This window comes from Lycorma delicatula, chromosome 3 (assembly GCF_047948215.1).
Source record: "Lycorma delicatula isolate Av1 chromosome 3, ASM4794821v1, whole genome shotgun sequence".
NCBI lineage: Eukaryota > Metazoa > Arthropoda > Insecta > Hemiptera > Fulgoridae > Lycorma > Lycorma delicatula.
In genome coordinates, this window is record NC_134457.1 from 219,439,948 (window position 1) to 219,461,173 (window position 21,226).

A 21,226-nucleotide genomic window follows, 5' to 3' on the forward strand; every position below is an offset into this window, starting at 1 on the left:
TTAAATAGTATAGCTATGCCAACGGCCAGGTTTTATTATTGCAGGGCAAATTAACATCAAATTTTTATTGAGAAATAGAGAAAATAGGCCATCATAGACATGATTCTGCTGAATTCAGAAGATGCTGTAAGTTTTACTTTACCTACAATGAGAAAAATGGCAAGAATATCTGTGCATTTTAACTCACTGGCACCAGTAACTAACTTTTCTGTGATTGTACGTGGAGGTAAAATTAAATCCTTCTACCAGTGATAAACTGAAAACAATTAACATTTGAAATTAAATTATTTTCTTATTTATTAAATAATTTGTTTATTCAAAGTAAAAGTAAGATCAGAATGATTTATTTTAACAAGTAAACACTTATAAATTTTCTTTAAAAGTTTCCTCCACCAATTACACTACACTTTACTCATACACTTTAAAACATCAAATAATAAAAAGTTAAATTTAAATTCCATATGTATTTAGATTTAAATTTCATGTTTTGGAAGAACAGGAGGGGGACATGGATGAAATGGATTTCAACTTAAACTAGAAAAAATCAATAGACAGCAATTAAAATGATAAAATTAGTTTATTAGCTAAAAGAAAAAAATTGTTAAATTTGAACAGAATATTATAGACTAACTTTTCATTATTAAGTATTAAGGTAAATAGATAAAGTTACAAATTAATTAACATAACCTTGAACACATATAAATTATAATCACCCACACCACAAAAATCACAACTATATACAAGCAGATGTACACATAAATACACAACCATCAATATTTACAAATAACATGGTCATTTAATAATCTCATTTTATTTTTTTTGAGTGTTTATATATGGCATTTATAACTCCTTCAGCAACTATATCTGGTAAGTTACTTCGTTTGCACTCAGTTTGAGTACTAATTCTAAAGACCGGCTGATGACCAATTGTTCTATTTCTCCTGTAAAAGTAAAAAAGAACGAGGTCAAGCATCCTTTAATATATTTGACAATCTTAAAATTTGCATCCTTATGGTTTTAATTTTGTTTTTCTTTTTTCATTTATTTACAGATAAAAATCTGAGTGATACACAACATACAATACTAGAAGCCAGAGAATAGCTATTTTCATTTTTTAAGAGAAAAACATTTTACTACAGTTCTAGTAAATGGTAATGTTTGATCAATACTACCTTAATCTCTGCAATATATGTTGAAATAAATGAAAATAAGATTAATTAATTGTAATAAGCTAGACACTGGGTCTACAATGTGTGCCTTAGACACATTTTAGGTAAAATTAAAGCCTTTAATTTCTTAAAGGCTTTAATAAACTGTGCTTCATGAAAAGTATTAATTTTAAACGAGTGGAGAATGTTTTGATTTGTATGTTCATGAAATGGTTGCATAAGTAACTGATTAAACAAAAAAATGGACTATGATAAATTCATGTAGCTGTGTACATAAGCTATGCTCATATACTGTGATGACTCGTGCAGTAAGCCAAATCATCTTCTTCAGTTTTTTATTAGTAAAAAACAGGGAACATCTCAAAATAAATAATAACAGAATTATTATTTATTTAAATATCTTAACGAGAAATATAATTCACTTGATTACATTAAAGAATATTTTCCACGTTATTTTCATAACATGGAAACATGCACAAAATTATTTTGACCTAAATCTTCTTGTCTACAAAAAGTTGCATAAATTTAAAGTCCTGGGAAAGAATGTAGTCAGCTTGCTGGCTACATTAAACCAGGGAAAATTCTTCGACTAACATCCACAAATATTAAAAAAGTAAAATACAAATCAATGCTGCAGAAGACTTCATATTTATATAAACTATTTCCAACAATTACTAAAAAAGAAATTAATTAAATAACTCAGCATACAGTTTCCTTTTGGACAGGAATTTAGATTCTGTTGAAAGAGATTTTGTTTAACTTTCCTGCAATACTGATTCAGAAGAAGAAGAAGAAGAAGAAAGACTGATTCAGAAGGAAAGGAAACTAATTTGCAAACTGATTCTACAACTTGAAATACAGAAAAAGTTTGTATAAATATCTGTCCGAAAATGCTTTGTTATTGATTTACGGCTAGTGATAAAGTTTAGCCAGATTTCAGTTCCCTCAGTGAAATGAGGTCATACTGAAATTTTTAAGGCGTATATAAAGGGTAAACTTGATGGTTTCTTATGTTTACTGACCTGAAAAATTGAAGAAAGCAGGTTCCAGCACTGTCTCCTATAGTTTTTGAGATATCTAATGTTTTAAGATTCAGTAGAAAAAAACACATTTTTTATAGGTTTTAATTACAATTACTTTATTAATTGACCGATAAAATTAATGCAAATTTTATTATCAACACTTGCAGAGAATTTAATTCTGGGAAATTTGATATAATAAAGTCTATGAAAAATAGAAAAAAAAATTACTTTTATTATTAAAAACAAAACAGATTAAAACTTAACAGAAAAATGTTATGAATAGTACAAAATTAAAAACAGCTGTTTTCAATGCAAACAAATTTAAACCTTTAAAAAATTAAAATACTGCTTTAAAAAATACTCATTGTGATTTATATAAAATTAATCTACAATAAATGTTCAAAAATTCCATCATTGACATTGATGCACTTTTCAATTTGTTTCCTATTGCCAACCTAATGATAACTTTGAGTTCCTTGATGAGGGCAGCAGTATTAAGAATGTGAGCAAACAGTTCATCATGTGTCTACATTTTTGTTTGTATATGTTGCATTTCATCCATCCCTAAAAGCAGTTAACTAAGAGAGTAAGGTCCAACAATCTAGGTGCCCAATTTACCGGCCTTTACAACCAATCTGTTTACCAGTAAATTTGTCATCTAAGAACTGTTTTACTTCATCTGTGAAATGAGTTAGTGCTCTATCAAGTTGACAGTAAATTTCAATCTGTTTTGCCAATGAGAAATTTTCAAACACTGTAAGAAATTCATTGTTTAAAAATTCTAGATAATTTCTTCCCGTTAATGTTGTTCTAGTATGAAAGGACCTTTTAACTGGTTGTCGATCATGCTCATTGAAAATTGTTGCTGGAAATTTGATTCAACTACAGCATGTGGGTTTTCTTTAGACCACCAATGTGAATTCTGGGTGTTGTTTATGCCATTATGGGTAAAAGCAGCTTCATCTGAAAATAGTATGAACAGAATTAAGTGATGATTACTGCTAACCCATTAACAAAATTGCAATTGTCTGACATGGTCCCCAAGCTGGAAATGTTGTATTTTCATGAACATGATAAGGACACAGTCCGTGAACATGTAATGTCCTCGATAGTGCACTTTATGAAATGTTGAGTCATGTGGAAATTCTTAGCGTACTTGTTGTAGGACTAAGCTGTACTACCTGAAAAATGTTTTCTTTTGCCTCACCATGTATTGGTTGACATTCAGATGAAACATGAATTGTACCATTCTTACAAAGATTATTAAAAAATTTATAAAATACTTTACTGTTTGAAACTATTCGCCCAGGATACAGACGTCGATATTCTTCCAAAATCATAACACTTTTATTTTAAGTTTTGTTCTATTTTATTTTTAATAATAAAAGTTGACTTTGTTTTTGTTTTTTATAGACTTCATTAATCAATTTTCTCAGAATTAAGTTCCTTACAAGTTTTGATAACAAAATTTACATTACAAATTTAACAAAGTTATTACAATTCAAACCTAAAGAAATGTGTTTTTTGTCACTGAATTTTTCTGTTGTTCTGCTTTACATTGGATATCATAAAAACTATATGAGGTACACTTCTGGTACCTATTTTATTCGATTTTTCAAGTCAAAATACATAAGAAATCATGAAGTTTACCCCTTTAATACATCTTCAAAATTTCAGTTTGACCTAATTTCACCACGGTAACTGAAATCTAGGTGATATCTTTCACTAGCCATAATTCAACAACAAAGTGTTTTTGGACATATGTTTGTTTGACCTTTTGTTTCCTCACTTCAAGCTCTGGAAACAGTTCCCAAATCACTTTCCTTTTCTCCTGAATCACCTTTTATATAAAAATTTAAAATTTAACCTTTTTCAATTAATATAAGTAGAAAATTGTTATTACCCTTAACGACTTTTTTTCTTCTTATATGAAATAATATTTTGTACTATATTGTTAAGAATACATTCATACTCCTTTCTGTTTTCGTTCTCATTTTTTGCTGTGAACTCTGGCACAGCAGATTTTCAAATGCAGTTCAATAAAATTACGCAAAATTAAAAAAAAAAACATGCATTTATTTCAAGTTGTCATCCAAAAATTTAATTCATTTATAAAACTCAAATTATGTGTACACTATTTTTTTACTGTAAAAAAATGGAAACAAGATAATTAAATTAATGAAACACTTCATTGATATTGCTGTATATTTATGATAAGGCATACTATAAATCTGCCCTTGCTTCATTCACCAAATACTTTGTCACATTAACTTAATCTTCAAATCCCACTATGCATAGGTTAGGTTACTGACAGTTTTCAATCATATATTCACATTGCATTGACACAATTCTAACTGATACAGACTCAAATCTATAACATTTATGAATGTGCAAGAGATATTTCCTACCTTAACGCTTTTCATTTATATAAATATCTCCAATTCAAGACTAAATATTTTCTTTAAGCACAACATTCTTTAAACTTTTTCTCAAAATTTTATGTAGAAGTAAAATATCTACACATTATCTCATTGTCAAAAATCCAAACTGCATCTTCACTTTCATCTCCACTGCAAACTTCATCATTTATTTTTACTTTTGAATTATTTATATTAATGTAAAATTAATATATTTCAGCATGTCATTTAATGTAATTATAATGAAATGCTAATAATAATATTAGTTACATGAAATCAAAATTGTCAAAAGTGCATGGTTAAATATCTTCTTTGATAACATTAGAGCAATGAAGCGTTGGGTTTTGATTTATTATGCAGTATAATTTTTTTTTAAAAGATAAAAACAAAATAGTTACTACTATCCTGACCTAATGTATGTATATATAGTGATCAACTTAAGATAATCATCATTGGGATCTCAGAAACAAAAATTTTAAATGAAAAACCTTCACTACATTTTTCCCAACATTAAAAATACAGTATTACCATTTTTTAAATCTTTGCTCTTTTCCCAATACTGTAGCCAAATTCATTATTTCAAGTGGAAACTCCATATTTTTATTGCATTTTTGGATAGGAAACAGTATTTTTATTTTTGGGTATTCTTCTCTAAAAACACAGCCATTACAGAGCTACAAGCTGATAATTGTAAACTTACAAAAACAATAAATACAATTTTAATGCTAAATAGTTATCATCCATTACTGCCCATTGAGCTGGTATAATGGTTAAACTTGTCATCACAAATCAGCTGATTTTAACAGCTGATTTTTGAAGTCAAAGGCTCTCAGGTTCGAATCCTAGTAAAAGTTGATTGCTTTTATATAGATTTGAATAATAAACAGTGGAGCAGTGTACTTTGTTGGTTGGGGTTTAATTAACCATACATATCAGGAATGGTCAGCCAAGACTACACTTTATTTACATCTCATACATATCATCATTTTATTGGGCCAGGAGATGCTGCCTATTATTCACTAGTTGAACAGATAGCAACATACCCATTAAGAATAATAATCAGCTGTTTTTTCCATTGTTGAAAATTTTCTCTAATTTTCACTGATGGTTTGTCTCCCCTTATTCATTAGTTCTTTGATTTGCTGTCAAGAAATTAATAAATACTTTATAGTTCAGTCAATAGGAATTTCTTTGCTAAAAAAGTAGATTTTAGGGAAGTACATGGAGTTGCAGATTAGGGCAAGTATAACTTGTTTATATGTGACAGGACAAAATTTTCACTAATAGGACAAAATGGTGGCTGTTCAAAGGTGGTGAAAATCGGTTTTTCAATTTTATAGGCAAAGTAAACTTCCTAGGCGAAAAAGTTCTGAATAAAAGTTATAGGTGCTGGGATTCTGAAAATGACCTCCAGTAAAGCCCATAAGGGCTAGGTACAGAGAGGGTGGCGTGGCAACCGAAACTGCCACATAGAGGATGTCTTCCTCTACGGGGTCAATTGTAGGCATTTGCAGTACCTATAATTTAAGCCCATAAACATCGAATTTTGTTAATTAGTTACTGCAAAAATTCAAAATACTGATAAAAATGGTAATTTTTTGCAAAGCCAATAATTATTGCAAAAATAACTTTTTTACAATTTTTATTTTAAAAGCTGGCTCTTGGAATTCCAAATTCAATAAGTGGTTGCACAAGAAAATTGTTGACATACACAAATGCATTGCTGAGATATAATTTGTTTATAAAAAGACTTTTCAGGTAACTGTAATTATTTTGGTCTTTAAGAACTTTTTCATGTCCATTTCAAGTGTAATCTATTCATCAAGGCTTGCACTTTCAAATGGTGAATAGTTTTAGACCAAAGATTATTGTAAAACTTGTTTACACTTCTTCAAAAAAATGAGCGAGAAATAGAGTATGCATGCATGCCAGTCGTGGAAAGGTTAAGTGTAGTTAAGTGGTTCGCAGCATTCACACATGAATAAAGCTGAATTCTTAACTTCAAATTGGCAGCGGAGTGCGAAGAAATCACTCTATTTCTGCAAATATTGGATGAATCAAGACCATTTGTTTTTTTAAACTGGAGTAACTTGAAAAAATAACTATCACGTTATCATTTTTTACATATTTCAGATATGACTTTTATGTATTCAGCTTTTATGTACTTCCACACCTTTCATTTTTGCAGATGAAAAAATTGATAAATTTAAATAATAATCATTGTAATCTGCTGTAACTCATGAATATGAATGCACTCTAATTATGTCTGTGTAAAATCCATCTGAAAGAATATTATTTATAAACACTGTTGTGTTTATGTAATACAGGGGTTCTCAACCTTGTGTCTGTGGGTACACGTGCACCCTCAGAGCTATTTACATGCACCCGCAACAAAGTGTTGAAATAATGAAAAAAGTTAAATTTTTAAATTAAAGAAAATAAATAAAAAGTTACTTTGCTAGTGAGAAATTTGCTAAACTGACCGCCTATTACAATCATGCCTCCATCACTATCTTTGTTGTATTAGTAGTCACCACGTGCTATTGTTATAATCTTGTACTGTTGTCACATTATGCTATCGATTTTGAAGTTATATTTCTTTTACATGATTAGCGGGAAAAGATGAGAGTGAAATTTTAGCATGCGCGTGCACACTGTCACGCAAAAAACATAAATATAATGAAGTAATCCGTTAAACAAAGTTCAGTTTGAGTATACTTTAGCAAAGTTCTCTCATAAGAGGACGAAGTAATTAATATTTTATATTGTGAATATAGTTGTTCATATAACATTATTTATTTACCCTTAATAATTATTCTGTACATAAATATCAATAAGTGTTTCATGATTTGAGGTTAACTCTCTGTAAGTAATATTTGTATATTCTGAAACTAGCAGACGTCCAGTAATAGTTTGATATTTTTTAACAAAACTTAAAAAAAGTTATGTAAACAAAAAGATTTCTAAAATGTCTATAACTAAAAATTTTTTAATTACTTTACTATTTATCTTTGTTATTTGATTTATTTATTTAAAAATTGAATATATTATTTGCATTTCCTACTTGCACGGTCATTTAATATTATTTAAACATTTTTTTTCCTAATTTAAAAAATTAATTTTTTTTTTAATATATAATTTTGTTTTTATTTTAGGCTTCGAGATGGCTAAAACTAATGCTGAATCTTTTCAGCCATGCCAAAGAAGTACATTAGTATTCAAACACACGTACATTTTTTTTATATCAACATTTCACTCCAAAATGAGTAATCCAAGTAAAAAAACAACGAACTATCATCTTAACAAAAATTGGGAAGAAGACTACTTCGTTATCAAAAACAAGGAGAAATGTATTTGCTTAATATGCAACAGTGGTATGTCAGTAACAAAAAAACATAATGTTGAACATTACAAAACCAATAACAGTTCTTTAGAGTTTAATTATCCGCCTAAATCTGAGCTAAGGAAAATAAAATTTAATCAACTAAAATCAAGGTTATCTACCCAGCAAGCATTTTTTACCAAACATATAAATAAAGATGTTGGTAAAATGAAAAAAAAAAAAACATTTTTAGAAGTGAACTTATTAAGAAAGCATTTCTCACCGAGCCAATTTGTTATTTGAAGAATTTTCTGACAAGCGAAAAATTATTTTAGCAATACAAGATTTACCGTTATCAAAAGATACAAGTACAAGAAGAATCCAAGCGATTTCAACAGATTTACAAAGTCAAGTGAAAAATAATTTGGAAGAATATGAATACATCTCATTAAAATTAGACAAATCAATAGATCTGTCAGATACAGCAGAATTGACAGTAATGATAAGAATGGTATTCAATGATTTTAATGTCAAAGAATTAATAAAGTTACTACTAATGCAAGAGCGAACAAGGATTCCAAAATTTTATAAAACAAGGATTTAAAAACAGTAAATCAGAATATATTTCTATAAATTGTCACAGTAATAATAAACAATATAATTATTTTAGAAGTTGTGCTTAACATAGATTAATTAATAGATTAATTTTCTGAATATAGATTGTGATGTAATACTCTTACATGATGATGTTAAAACAAAATTTAGATGTACTGTCATCTGGTCAAAATGAATTTCTTAACGTGATAAATTCCTTTGGTTTTGATCCAAATTTTACTACACAGACTTTGTTACGAACATAGGTAACAATGTACATTTTTATCTCTTGTAGAAGCACAATGTATTTCAGCCACTGAAATTGGGTAGTCAAATAAGAGACCATTTTCTTCCCAAAAAGAAAGTTAAATAAGCTTATTCGTAATAATCAGTGACATGAGCTTGAATATTTAATAAGAATACAAAAAATAATTTCTTTTAATATCAAGAAAATAAAGTTTGGAAAATAAACCGGATAAGAATGAAAGTTATGCTACAATGCTTTCCCAACGAAAAATGTTTTTGTAAATGACAGACATTACTGATAGGCAGAATATTTTAACAAATATTTGTTAGATACACCTTATGAAATAAAACCACCCAAAAAAACATTTTCAACATCTATCAAATTTTAGACAAGTAGTTAAATTACAAATTCATAATTTTACCCCAGTAGACATTACTTAAAGAAAAAGAATTAGTTCATCGTAAAACAAAATATTATACGGGACGGATGAGATTCTGCAATATTTGGTTACTGAGATCAAAGAATAATGAGAATAAAATTTACATTTTATAGGTGTTTTCTCAGTGAAAAAAGGTTGTTTATTTGTTTCCAAAAATTGTAGCATTTGAAAAAGAATAAAAACAGGATTACATTATATAAGACTGATTTTAGTAATAAATCGGTTGTTTTTAGTAAACCTAAATTTTTGTTATATATAGGATGCACAGATGAGTAATCATATCATCGCAGTCATAAGCATACAAACAAAAATATATAAAACATTTACTTATTCACTGAAAAAATATAAACACTATAGTTATCAAAAAAAAAAAAAATACTCACTCTAAATTATCTTTCACTTTAGGAATACCTAAAAATGACAGTACTTGGGAACGACTAGGCCCAAATTTGAACATAGCTTGTAAATACTGCTCTAAACCAAGTCTTCTTTGTTCCAAAACTTTCGGCTGCGTACACCTCACTCTTTTTGGTGGAAATGGAGGTGTTTTGAAACTTTTCCTCAGCTGAAAATAACAAATTAGTAAACTTGAAAAATAACGGTCACTTTCTGAACTGAATTAGTCATATTATAAACTACATTATTCATTACAAATACTGTACGACCAATGGGACAAAATATAATCTTCTTTACCCTGATAAGATCTATTTCTATCTATTTATGTAAATAAATCAATTATAACGTTATAAAGATATTACATTTACAGTTAAAACAGAAACATAAATTAATAGAAACAAAGTGTAAAATTTGAAGAGTACATTAAGTCGGTAATTTATAGTTGTAAATAATTTTAAAAAATTAAATGGTTGTAGGTGGCCAAAAATGATTTCCTATTGCTTCCTTTACTAAAATAAGAATTGTACCCCGGTATACCAAACTTACATAAATGCAGATGATATTTAGCCCATTATGTAAACCTTCAAGCTACTCACAACAAAGACTAGATGTATAAAGAAGTTATCCCTCTAACAGAAAACAATTCTAACTATTACTTGTACCTCAGATAGTTCACATATGTTGTAATCAAAATATAAAAATTGTCAATTATAATTATAATTTCATACTCGTAATACAAGAAATAATATGCTTCTGATTTTACCTCATTCATAAGCTAAACTTCTGAAAAAAAATCACATCACATGAATTATATTCAATAATCTTCCACTGCACTTTAAAACCACTCATCATCAACCGATTTTTATGAAAAGAAGTTTTATTTTTTTAGACATGAATTTTTAAATGATTCTGAAATAGCTGTTTATTAAAAAAAACAAAAACACTGTTCTCAATTTTAGTATTGATTTTTGGATTAATTATTAATCGGTGTAAGATGAATATGATGCACTTAAATTTGTCTTTAGCAACTAACAATAAGACCTACCGTTAAACATACTTAGAGATGTTAAGCGTTAAGTAAATTAGGTTAAGGATATGTTAATATAAACTGATATATTATACGATGATTTATTAATATACATTACCTTGAGAATTTTTCAGAATAGCTGGTATTTGAAAACATAGCTGCCAGTTCACATACCTCAGAATAGATAAGTGATAATGCATCATATTATCTTTGTTTATGATAATAAAGTTTGAATGATGCATATTAATTATGTACACAAAATTAAAATAAATCATTACAGAAATAATACTGTCTTGTTTAATGCATTTTTATTAATAAATTCAATAATAACACAGCTCAACAAAATTAAGGAATTTGAAAATTGTTTGTAATCTGATAACTGATTTTTATGTTATTTTGTGTGCCAATTTCAAATATGGCCACTGTTTTTTTTCTATCACGTAAGAATTTTTCACAATACTACAAAAATAAAATGAAAAAATGGCATATTGTATACGTAGTTCTCATTGCAAACCTTTATTTATAAAAAAGCAGTAGGACTTAAAGAAAGAATTTTTTACATTTTCTTACCTCTACGAAAACTTGTACTGCCTTTTTTATTTCTTTTCAAGGCTTCTCAGGCCACATTTTCTGTTATAGTCAGCTTGCGAATCGTCTCTGTGGATGCACCAAGAGTAGTCTGCAATCATGTTCACATTCCACCTCCCCTGATATCTATTTTTTTTTATATCTTGGTTCTATTTCTTTTATATATTGGTGAAATATTTCACCTGTTCTTCACTTACAGCACCAAGATTCTCGGGGAAATAATCAATATGAGAATGCAGAAAATACACCTTCAAGCTAATCGAATAACCCAAGTCGTGGAATTTCAAGAGCATGTTTTCCACTATATACTTAAAATTTGGGTCCTTATTGTTCCCAAGAAATTTCCTTACAACTTCTTTAAATGCTTTCTTGCTTCTTTTTCAATGTCCTCCATTTTGGATTAAAAGACTTCATCTATTTTACCCAGTACTCTTCTTAACTGGTTCAATGGACTGCAATCATTATTATCATAAGCTAATATTTTAAGCTAAGTATATAAATTGATACCACTGATTAAGTCCTCTTTTAACATCCTAATTAACATCTTTTAGTTCTCTCTCAATCACACATTCTGTCTCTCTCTCTCTCTCTCTCTCTTAGTGTGTATGTGTGTGTACATGCATGTGTGTATGTGTGAGGATCTAAATTTACAATTATAGATATTTTACTTGTATAATTTTTCATTATAGCATCTATTAGTTAGGTATCTTATATTAAAACACTGCTACATTTAATTTGTGATTTAAAACAAATAAGTGATGAGTGAAAAAGAAAAGGATACTACTATTTCAAATGAATTCATTAGATTGATAATGGGCAGTTTTAAAAAAATATTGCAAATGACAGTGGCAGGTCTTCTCAAACTGGATGAAATCAAAAAGTAAACTGATTATTTAATCAACAAAAATTTGTGATTTCTTGAAAAAATTCTTAGGATTTTATAAGTTAAAATATAAAATAATAGGAATTTAAATAATTCATAATTTTATGAATTAATCATAAAATAGTTCAGCAGCTGCTCTTGCCCTGATATAGTATGATAAGATCCTTTATCATTGAGAAAATGCTGATATTTGAACACTAACAATCAGATCGCATTAATAATATGATATCTAAATTCCTTACAAAAGTAAATAAACTTTTTAGACTTGAATTGGGTTCTGCAGAACTGTAGCAGCTAATTGACATAACATACTACTCTACTGATACAGAGAGGATTATCTCACATAATTACAAATGTATATTTCTGAATGATACCAAGCCAAACTATTGCTGCGATTTTACATTATGCATGAGGCTACAAACTGTATATAAACATGCCATACTGAAACTTACTGCAGACATGGATGGCAGTTTTAGGTAGCAGTATTTATCTTTATCATTACAAAGTAGGGTATTACACATCTCATTTACATTTCATAAGCATACATACAGCCACAAAATAATCTATCAGAACATAAAATCAAAAATATTTAGTTCACTCACCACACAAAACGCCAGGGTAAGCAATTAAAGAAAATTGTAACAGTAAAAGTTACACCATGAAGGAGTAAACAAAACTTTCAGTTAGATCCCAAGAATGGAAGTATAGATGCAACCTGATTATTAGCCTATAAACATTTTCCGACACTGATCAATCACAGTAACAGTATGAAAATTTTTATATTACAAATTTCATTAATTAATAGATGTAGGTCAAATTTTAAGTTAAGATATCAAAAAAGCAATATTAACCAGTTTGAAACACAAGTTAGTAATAAGTATCACATTTCTAAATGCGTTAATCGAATGCAGCTATTAAAATGTAGATTATTACTATTAGTATGCACGAATACCCTGATGCAACAGGGTGAAGGCGGTACCTTTAAAACAATTGTTACTTCAGATTATTTATGAACACTACACACTTACTAAATATAATCAAAAACATTATTGAAAATGCTTACTTCTCTGTGCAGTGAATGAAAAGCGCTATATCTTTTGTCTATTTTATGATGAACACAGTCCGAGAGTACTTCCACAGTATAAACATAGTGTGGTTTTGAATCTTCAACTAATCTATACTTCGATATATAAATTTCGTTCATACTTAGGTAGTGGTAGTACACTTAAACACTGATTACTCTATTTACAGTAATCTTTTCTGAAAACAAGCATAATTTATTCACTGAATAAATATTTTTTTTGGATTATACAATTCAAAAAAAGGAACAAAAAGGCACATGACAACCACACCTCCCTCGATCTTTCATTCGACGAACGAACACAGTAAACAAAATAACCGTATTAACAGACTGTGTGGTAAATAATTTAAGCAATTAGCGCTTCTAGCGGCGGATTTGAATTAAATTTTTGTCCTTGACGTTTTTAATGTTTACAAAAACTAAAACGTCGGTCTGAAAAATACTGACCAATATGAAAAAATATTCTTGATTTTTTTTTATTTTATTTTATAATGATGTATATGTTATACACTACGATAAACTCGACTGAACATAACCAATAAATCGTTAACTGTTTTGACTTTGGAGCCAACATAACCTGAAATGGAATAAGATAAAAACTTTGTTTGGAAACGATTTGTTTGGAAATAAAATGGTTTACTTAAATTCTTACACATATCAGAAAATATCATTGTACTATAACAATATAAATCCAAGCTCTATGCTCGTATATTACTTTCGAAATGTGTCTTTTACCGGCTTACTCTCAACCTATGTTTGCCTCTGCCCACATCGCTTGATATAGAATAATACGTTTTTATAAAACAATCTTTGTGTATTCTTTTATTTCAGAAAAAATGTATTTATAAGTGCTTGGTATTAAATACAGATTTATCTCTTAAGCAGGCCAAAACAGTTATTAAACTACATAATATTTTGTTGAAAATCAAACTTATGACCTTCAATTAATCCTATAATTATGTTACATACTTGAAATCTAGATTTCTTTGCATCTTATGTTAAGGGGCATGTATAAAAGAATTCATGTTTTTAATAACTAATCCTCTGGTACATAAAATAAAGTACAGTTGATATTAAAACAAGCTAACAAAAAAGTTACTGCTTACCTAATTTTGGCTTAAAATGATATATGTAATGAAAGGATTTTCAAGGTCCAGTTTTTACCAATAAATATACATTAATAACTCAGGCTATACTTTAAACACGTAGTTTACATTAGTTAATAAAATAAAATAGAAAACCAGCAGTTTGGCAAATTAAATTTTATATAAATTTGATGACGCTAGCTTATGGTCTATCTCATAATAGACCACTAAATTTTTGTTTGTTTGTTTTTCAATACTATATATTGTTGTTTCTAATTTAATTACTTTTATTTTCAAAATACTACATGTTAATGATTTATTTTTCAATATAAAGAGTAAGATGTATTTTTAAAATTTTAAGAAGTTTTCCCTGCTATGGTCATTATCAGTAGTAGACAATAAAAATTAGTAAGACTTGAAAATTTATGTAAACAATTTTATTAAATTACACTTTAGTTGTTAGTATTCTATCTTACTTCACATCATTCTACTTTTAAGAGGCTACTTTTTTTTTGCTGTGGAATAATCAGGTTGCAAGGGGTGCAGATTATTACAATAATACATCATAGAACCTTTTATTGAAAATTACTATTGAAATTAAATTTACCTTTATGTTAAATGCAGCAGGTGTTGTCACTTTGTTCTAGGCATAATTCAACTCTTACAGCCATGTTATGTACACAAGTTGTTAAGTGTTGGCAGTTTAAGTGGAGATGGCTATTTTATATATTTTTTTGTATTCTTTATATACAGCTTCTCAGAACATAAGTCACAAGGTTACCTGTCAGGAAGTTATATAAGTGAATTCTCTTTAAACATTCAATATTTCATTTATAACAAGTTTTCAAATGAACAGTCATATTATCTCTGAGTAATAGAATTGGGCATGATGTTTTCAAGTACATGGAGTCCACAGTTCATCACCTTAAAACTTCTATCTAAACACAAGTTAAATCAGAATATGGTTGTTCATGAATAATGTGCAGTTTATCTTACTCAACAAATAAAGAGTTAATATAATAGGTTAGTTAATAGGTTTTGTCTGTCTAGCTATATAGCTAGACAGACAAAACCTAGACTTGCCTATGGAAATAATTTTATTTAATACTTATTTCTTTTTTCTTAGTGAATTTTTAAATTACAATAGTACAACTTCTTAGCTGATTATTGGACATTAATGAGAATTGTTGAAATACTAAGTAACTGGAATCTTGTAAAGTTTACATGCCTCCCATTCAAAACAGTAGGTTAATCACTTCTTAGTGCACAAGATACGTTGCTAGTATTCTAAAATTTATGAATTAAATCTTATATCTGTCATGTGTCACCTATATGTAAAATGCATGTGACTTAATAAAATATTTTATAATCTAAGTACAAAATTGTTTAGTAATAGTTTATTACAATTTCAAGGATTATGAACTGTATAAAAATTGTGTTTATTTGTAAATTTATGATTGGTATAATTTTTAGAAATAAATAAATGTTCATGTAAAACCTCTCTGAGTTTTTCTTGAACTAAATTTAACTGTTTATTACTAGATTTAACAACATTCTCCACTATAAATGTAAGTTCTTCAATTGTTAACACATTGACATATTCTTCACACACATATCTAACATGTAAGCTGTACAAGAAAAAAAGTAGTACACAGGAGGGGTTGTTCTCAAGATCAATGAACAGCACACGTAGTGTTGAAAAATTTTTTGAATGTTTCACACAAAAGAATTTGCCAATCTCCATGGTAGAGTGGTAGCAGTGTCTTGACCTTTCATCCAGGGTCCTGGGTTTGAATCCCAGTCAGGCATGGCATTTTCATACAAAATTCCATATTCCCACAAAAGTTTCTCAGTGGTGAATTAATTCACCATTACAAAAAAAATTGAAAATTTCATTTTCTTTCATTTGATCAATTCAACCTTTAAAATTTTACACAATTTTAGTTTTTTTTAAAATAAAATATACAAAAAGGTATATATATATATATATATATATATATATATATATATATATATATATATATACACACACAAAACTTTTGAGTATTCTCTGTTTCTGACAAGCAAACAGCATATACTTCTATATATAACAGTAGACTAGGCTTTTATTTCTTAACCAGATATAAAAATCAACAATTAGAAAACAAAATTAAAGAGTTTATAAACTGTCTTCATGAATTTTATAAAATAGAAATACAATGTTTTAACAAAAGTATTTTAAGTTCTAAAATAGAAATTATTAAAAAAAAATAAAAAATGACATTCTATTATCTATTTAAGCAATTTTGAATCATAATTTTTAATGTAAAAAAAAGGTTTAACTTTAATTTATAAAGTTATGTTTAATTCGTAACAAATCTTAAATAAAAATTAATTTCAACATTACTGCATCATGTTAACTCTAACATCATTTTTTAACTTTCTTAATTCACCCACATTTTTGAATCCATATTTCAGGGTGCCAATTTAAAAAAAAATTACCTACAAATTTCATAATCTTTGTTTTTATTAAGTTGAACTAAATTCAAATATTAAGGCAGTATACATCTAATGACACAATATAATGTTAATACGCTTTAACATGTATTATGAATACTTCTTTCATTTCTTAATGATATTGCAGCCATAAGGTATCATCAAAAATATAAAGCAATTATTAAAATAACTATAACTGGACTGGGAAAAATTTACAACTAAATATACCAACTTATAGCAGCATTAGGGCTAAATGAATGCAAGTGGTACAAATGTGGACGTATCTTTACAAGTGTATAGTAACCATACGTTTTAAATGGCTAAGAAAATTAGCACTATCCATTTTTTTTTTTTTTTAATTAAAGAGACTGAATTCCAATTAAAGAAAAATATTTTATTTACACACTCAATCAAGTAAACTAGTAGTAACTACATTTTTTAATCTATAAGCTCCTGAAAAGTTAGATGCTAGTAAGAAAAAAAGTATCACATGGTTTTAGTGAGATATATTTATTTAACCCACTGGTCTCTTTCTGGTTTGTGTGTATTCTAAGAACAATTCAGCAGAAAAAAAGATTAATGTATGAAGTTAAAGTTACATCTATAACATTACTTCACCAGATTCAAGAACTTAACATAACAGTATTTCTGCACTGATGGACCTTTGTCGAACTTCTGGACATGGACTTTGTCGAACAGACGGTAGTTACTTGGTCCTAAGTCCAGGATAGGCTGAAAATGTTTCACTTGAATGAAACTGAACATTGTTATGCAGAAAACAATACCCCTTTGTTGTACTGCTGTTCTGGATTGATTTCATAACTTTTTAAGTAGGGTTCAACTTAAAAGAGGTCCCATCACTTAGTTTAGTCTACAAATAATAATTTACTGGCAAACACTTACATAATAATTTACAGGTGTTTAAATGTCCATCCACTTTTATGCACTTGTCAACACGTTTAATTGTGTTCCAGGCTACTATTGTAAGCTGTATCCCATCTATTTCCTGAATGGAATTTTTAATGTCTGTCTTTCGTTCAATTCTTGCAGGGTGTGTGGACTGCTCCTATAAAAAACTTGATTTTTTATAGGATCTTTCTTACTGCTCCATTAAAAAAATCCTGTAACATCTCTGTAATAGAATGTACAGCAAGTGGTGCTGTCTTGTTGCAACTGGCTGTTACGCTTTTCCTCTTGCAGCAAGGCTATGAACTGTAGGATCATTTTTTGGTAGACAGCAACAGCATCCAAGTTTTTTAAAAAACAAGGGTCCTATTATTTGTCACCTTGATATCGCATACTATACACCTACTTTTTGTGGACGTAGGGGAGAATCAAAGAAATCTGTGCAGGTTTTCATTACCCCTGGTTCAATAGTTCAGACTACTTTCTTCATCTGTGAAAAACACTATTTAAAATGCCAATGTTGCCTCTAATGAAATTCTTGAACCACTGACAGTAGTAAATCCTTTTGAATGGCATTAGTTAGCTTATGAAACACCTGTATTCCATGAATGTTATCAAAACATGTGATGTTCAAACTGACTGTGTTGGGCACGTTTCTGGTCTAACTCTGAACCCGTTTCGTGTAATTTTTCAACTAAATTCTGAGTAACACTGTTCACTGGTGCTTCCTTTTCAAATTTCTCCCTGAACTTTTGGCAACACACAACATGAGATTTGGTCTTTTAAATAAGTTTCAATCATGAATACACATTTTTACGACAGTAAACAACCTTGCAACCTTGTCAATAGCCAATATGCAACCTTGTTCAAAAGCCAATGCTTGACCAAGACTGGCAACACTTAAATGTGCAAGTAATAAAACAGTCCTCCTCACCAGCTCCAGTCGCACCATCTTCCATATTATTTTACCCATCTCACACCAATATGTGCATTTTAACAAAAATATGCATTTAGTATAAACTATTTGAATGGATGGAGCTTTTTTTAAGTCGAACATACTATATATATTTCATTATAATCTTCTGATGTTATTGTAGACTCCAGGTTCCATCAATTATGTCAACAAAACTCCCTTGCGATTGCAAACACCACAGATATAATTTTTGGCTCAATTTTGAATATTTGACACTTTTTATCTGACAATGTGACTGAGAAAGCAACCACTGATAATCCATTGTTGCATTCATATGAATGCAATTTACGTGAATGTAGAACACAATTTTTTCACATATTTCAACAAATTCTCATGTCATGATCAAATTCACCTTTTCCTCTGTTGTTCCTATCTGAACTCTGAGTAATTTCTAACAGCATTCACAATAGCATTATACCCATAAAGATAGCACAATTGTGAAAGGATATTTGTTTTAATAGCTAGGATGTGATTTACTAACAATAAACACACTGGTTGGCAGAAGATACATAAGTAATGAGATTATAGATTACTGTTACCTATTGCAGATGTACAATGTTGCTATAAGACTAGTTTGTTTTCAACAATCAGAACTTTATTTAGGAACAACTCTTGTAATTTATGAAGAAAGAAATTATTTCAAACACCATTTAATTAAATAATCAATTTAATTTTCATTTATTTTAGTCCAATTCAGTTTTTAAAAATAAATTACATCATATAATAATAATAATTACAAAGGCCAATAATACCTAATTGGTTTTTACCACTTGCCTTTTTTGACTAACTGAACTAATTTGTAATCAATAACAATTAACTTTTCTAACCACAAGTTATACCACATCAATTTATACTTTTCACATTGCTTCTTTTCTATTTTCAATAATTTACAAGTTTGATAATAAAGAATAATTATTACTGTGTAATATTTACATTTAATATTTGGCACCTGTGTTATTTATCAGTGGTAATAGATAATAAATAATGTTCCTGTATATATATCTACAAATTATATAATATACATAATACAATTCTTTTTTGTGTTTTTATTTATAGCTTTTTTCTTAACAATATTTATTACAAGTTAGATTTATTTCTCAAAAAGTCATTTGGTAGAAAAAAATATGGTTAAAACGCTTATAAAATAATGAATGATTATAACTGTATTAGACAAAAAATACAATTAAAAAAATGAATTAAATAAAAAAAGAATAAAAATAAGATAAAAAATATTATTACAAAATACTACTAGTATTATACATTATTTATTGTCAAAATAAATGAATATTTTTTTGTTAAACTGGTTTAGGGAAATAGCAAATATAACTTTATAATGAAATAAAATTGAGGTAAGTAGTTCTTTTGTTAATCTAATGCTACTGTAATGTCATACAGCAAACAAAATTCAAGGAATCCATCAGTCAACCTGAAACCAATCAAATTATTTATTTAAGTTCATAAAATAAATCATTTATATAAGCCAATAAATGCCAATTACTTACAGCAATGAATCGCAAATAAAATAAAATAAAGTTTTTCCTACAAGTGTTCAATGTGAGCACATTTCATCACCCTGCATAATTCAACTGATGAGTTTATTTCATACTTTAACCAGTATATCTGGAGTAATATAATAAAAAGAACTATAAAAATGAAAAATATGACTGCCAGAAAAAACTGAACTAAAAAAAAAGAAAATGAGGTATGAAAATAACGGATTAAATATCATTATGCAGCAGTATTCAATAAAATAATGGGTAACCACAGTAAAAAACTGTCGATTGATTAATCGACAGTTTTAATTTGTTTAAATATATTTTTCATGTTGTAGAAATAGCAGGCATTTAAGGATGTGTAATGATTAAGATCTTACCAGGTCTTATATTGATAAGAAAATTTTTTCCTTCAATGAAATTATTTAAATGCAGTCTGGGGAGGGGGCTCTGAATAATAATTATTTTATATTAAAGAACCCTCTGCTATATAAATATAAAATACAAGCTATTATATTTATAGCTTCCATATTAAAGAACCCCCCTGCTATATAAATAAATATATTAATTTATATTTAAGAGATCAACCCTAAGTACTGAATAATTGAAATAGGATTTCATTACACAAATAGAAGTGGTTTTGTGAACTTGATTCGCATCATCAGCTGCATACAAAAAAACATCATAAACTTGCAATCCATGAAAACATACCACTTATTCGCTTATAATTTGTGATAAGTTAAAAATATTTTAAACAAATTAAATTTAACTTATCATACTTTGAAGTCTTATAAAAAAATTTTAAAACTTTTAATTAAATTAAACATTTTTTTAAATTATAATCAAAACAAGAGACAAAAAACAAAAAATTGTTTAAAATTATAAAAATTTATCAATTAAGTTAAAATTAAAATGTAAAAATATAATTAAAACAAAGATAAAAATTAAAACTTTTAAAGTAAAAACAAAAACTTAAGCAAAGAAAAATCATGTGCCAGCCGTTTCACTGAATTTACCCTACTATTGATAGATCAAATACTGCAGCCTTTATACTACTGTCATCCTTGTATTCTGTTTGAAGGTTGATCATATTATTCTTATGTTTATAT

General features: G+C 28.1%; 1 protein-coding gene across 1 annotated transcript; it reads right to left on the bottom strand.

Moving 5' to 3' along the window:
* Window positions 1-558: 558 nt before the first annotated feature.
* LOC142322431 (sorting nexin-24-like) lies at window positions 559-15,216 on the bottom strand. Its single transcript, XM_075361515.1, has 4 exons — window positions 14,878-15,216; window positions 13,168-13,364; window positions 9,594-9,775; window positions 559-941 (listed from the first exon to the last, which is right to left on the bottom strand). Exons 2-4 carry the CDS (start codon window positions 13,306-13,308, stop codon window positions 806-808), a joined length of 459 nt encoding a protein of 152 aa, XP_075217630.1. The 5' UTR covers window positions 13,309-13,364; window positions 14,878-15,216; the 3' UTR covers window positions 559-805.
* Window positions 15,217-21,226: the final 6,010 nt, after the last annotated feature.

Coding starts and splice junctions, on each gene's coding strand:
- LOC142322431 (XM_075361515.1), bottom strand. CDS start 13,308: ATGAACGAAATTTATATATCGAAGTATAGATTAGTTGAAGATTCAAAA. Junction 9,776..13,167: donor TTCATTCACTGCACAGAGAA/GTAAGCATTTTC, acceptor TGTTATTTTCAG/CTGAGGAAAAGTTTCAAAAC. Junction 942..9,593: donor AAAGTGAAAGATAATTTAGA/GTGAGTATTTTT, acceptor TTACTTTTACAG/GAGAAATAGAACAATTGGTC.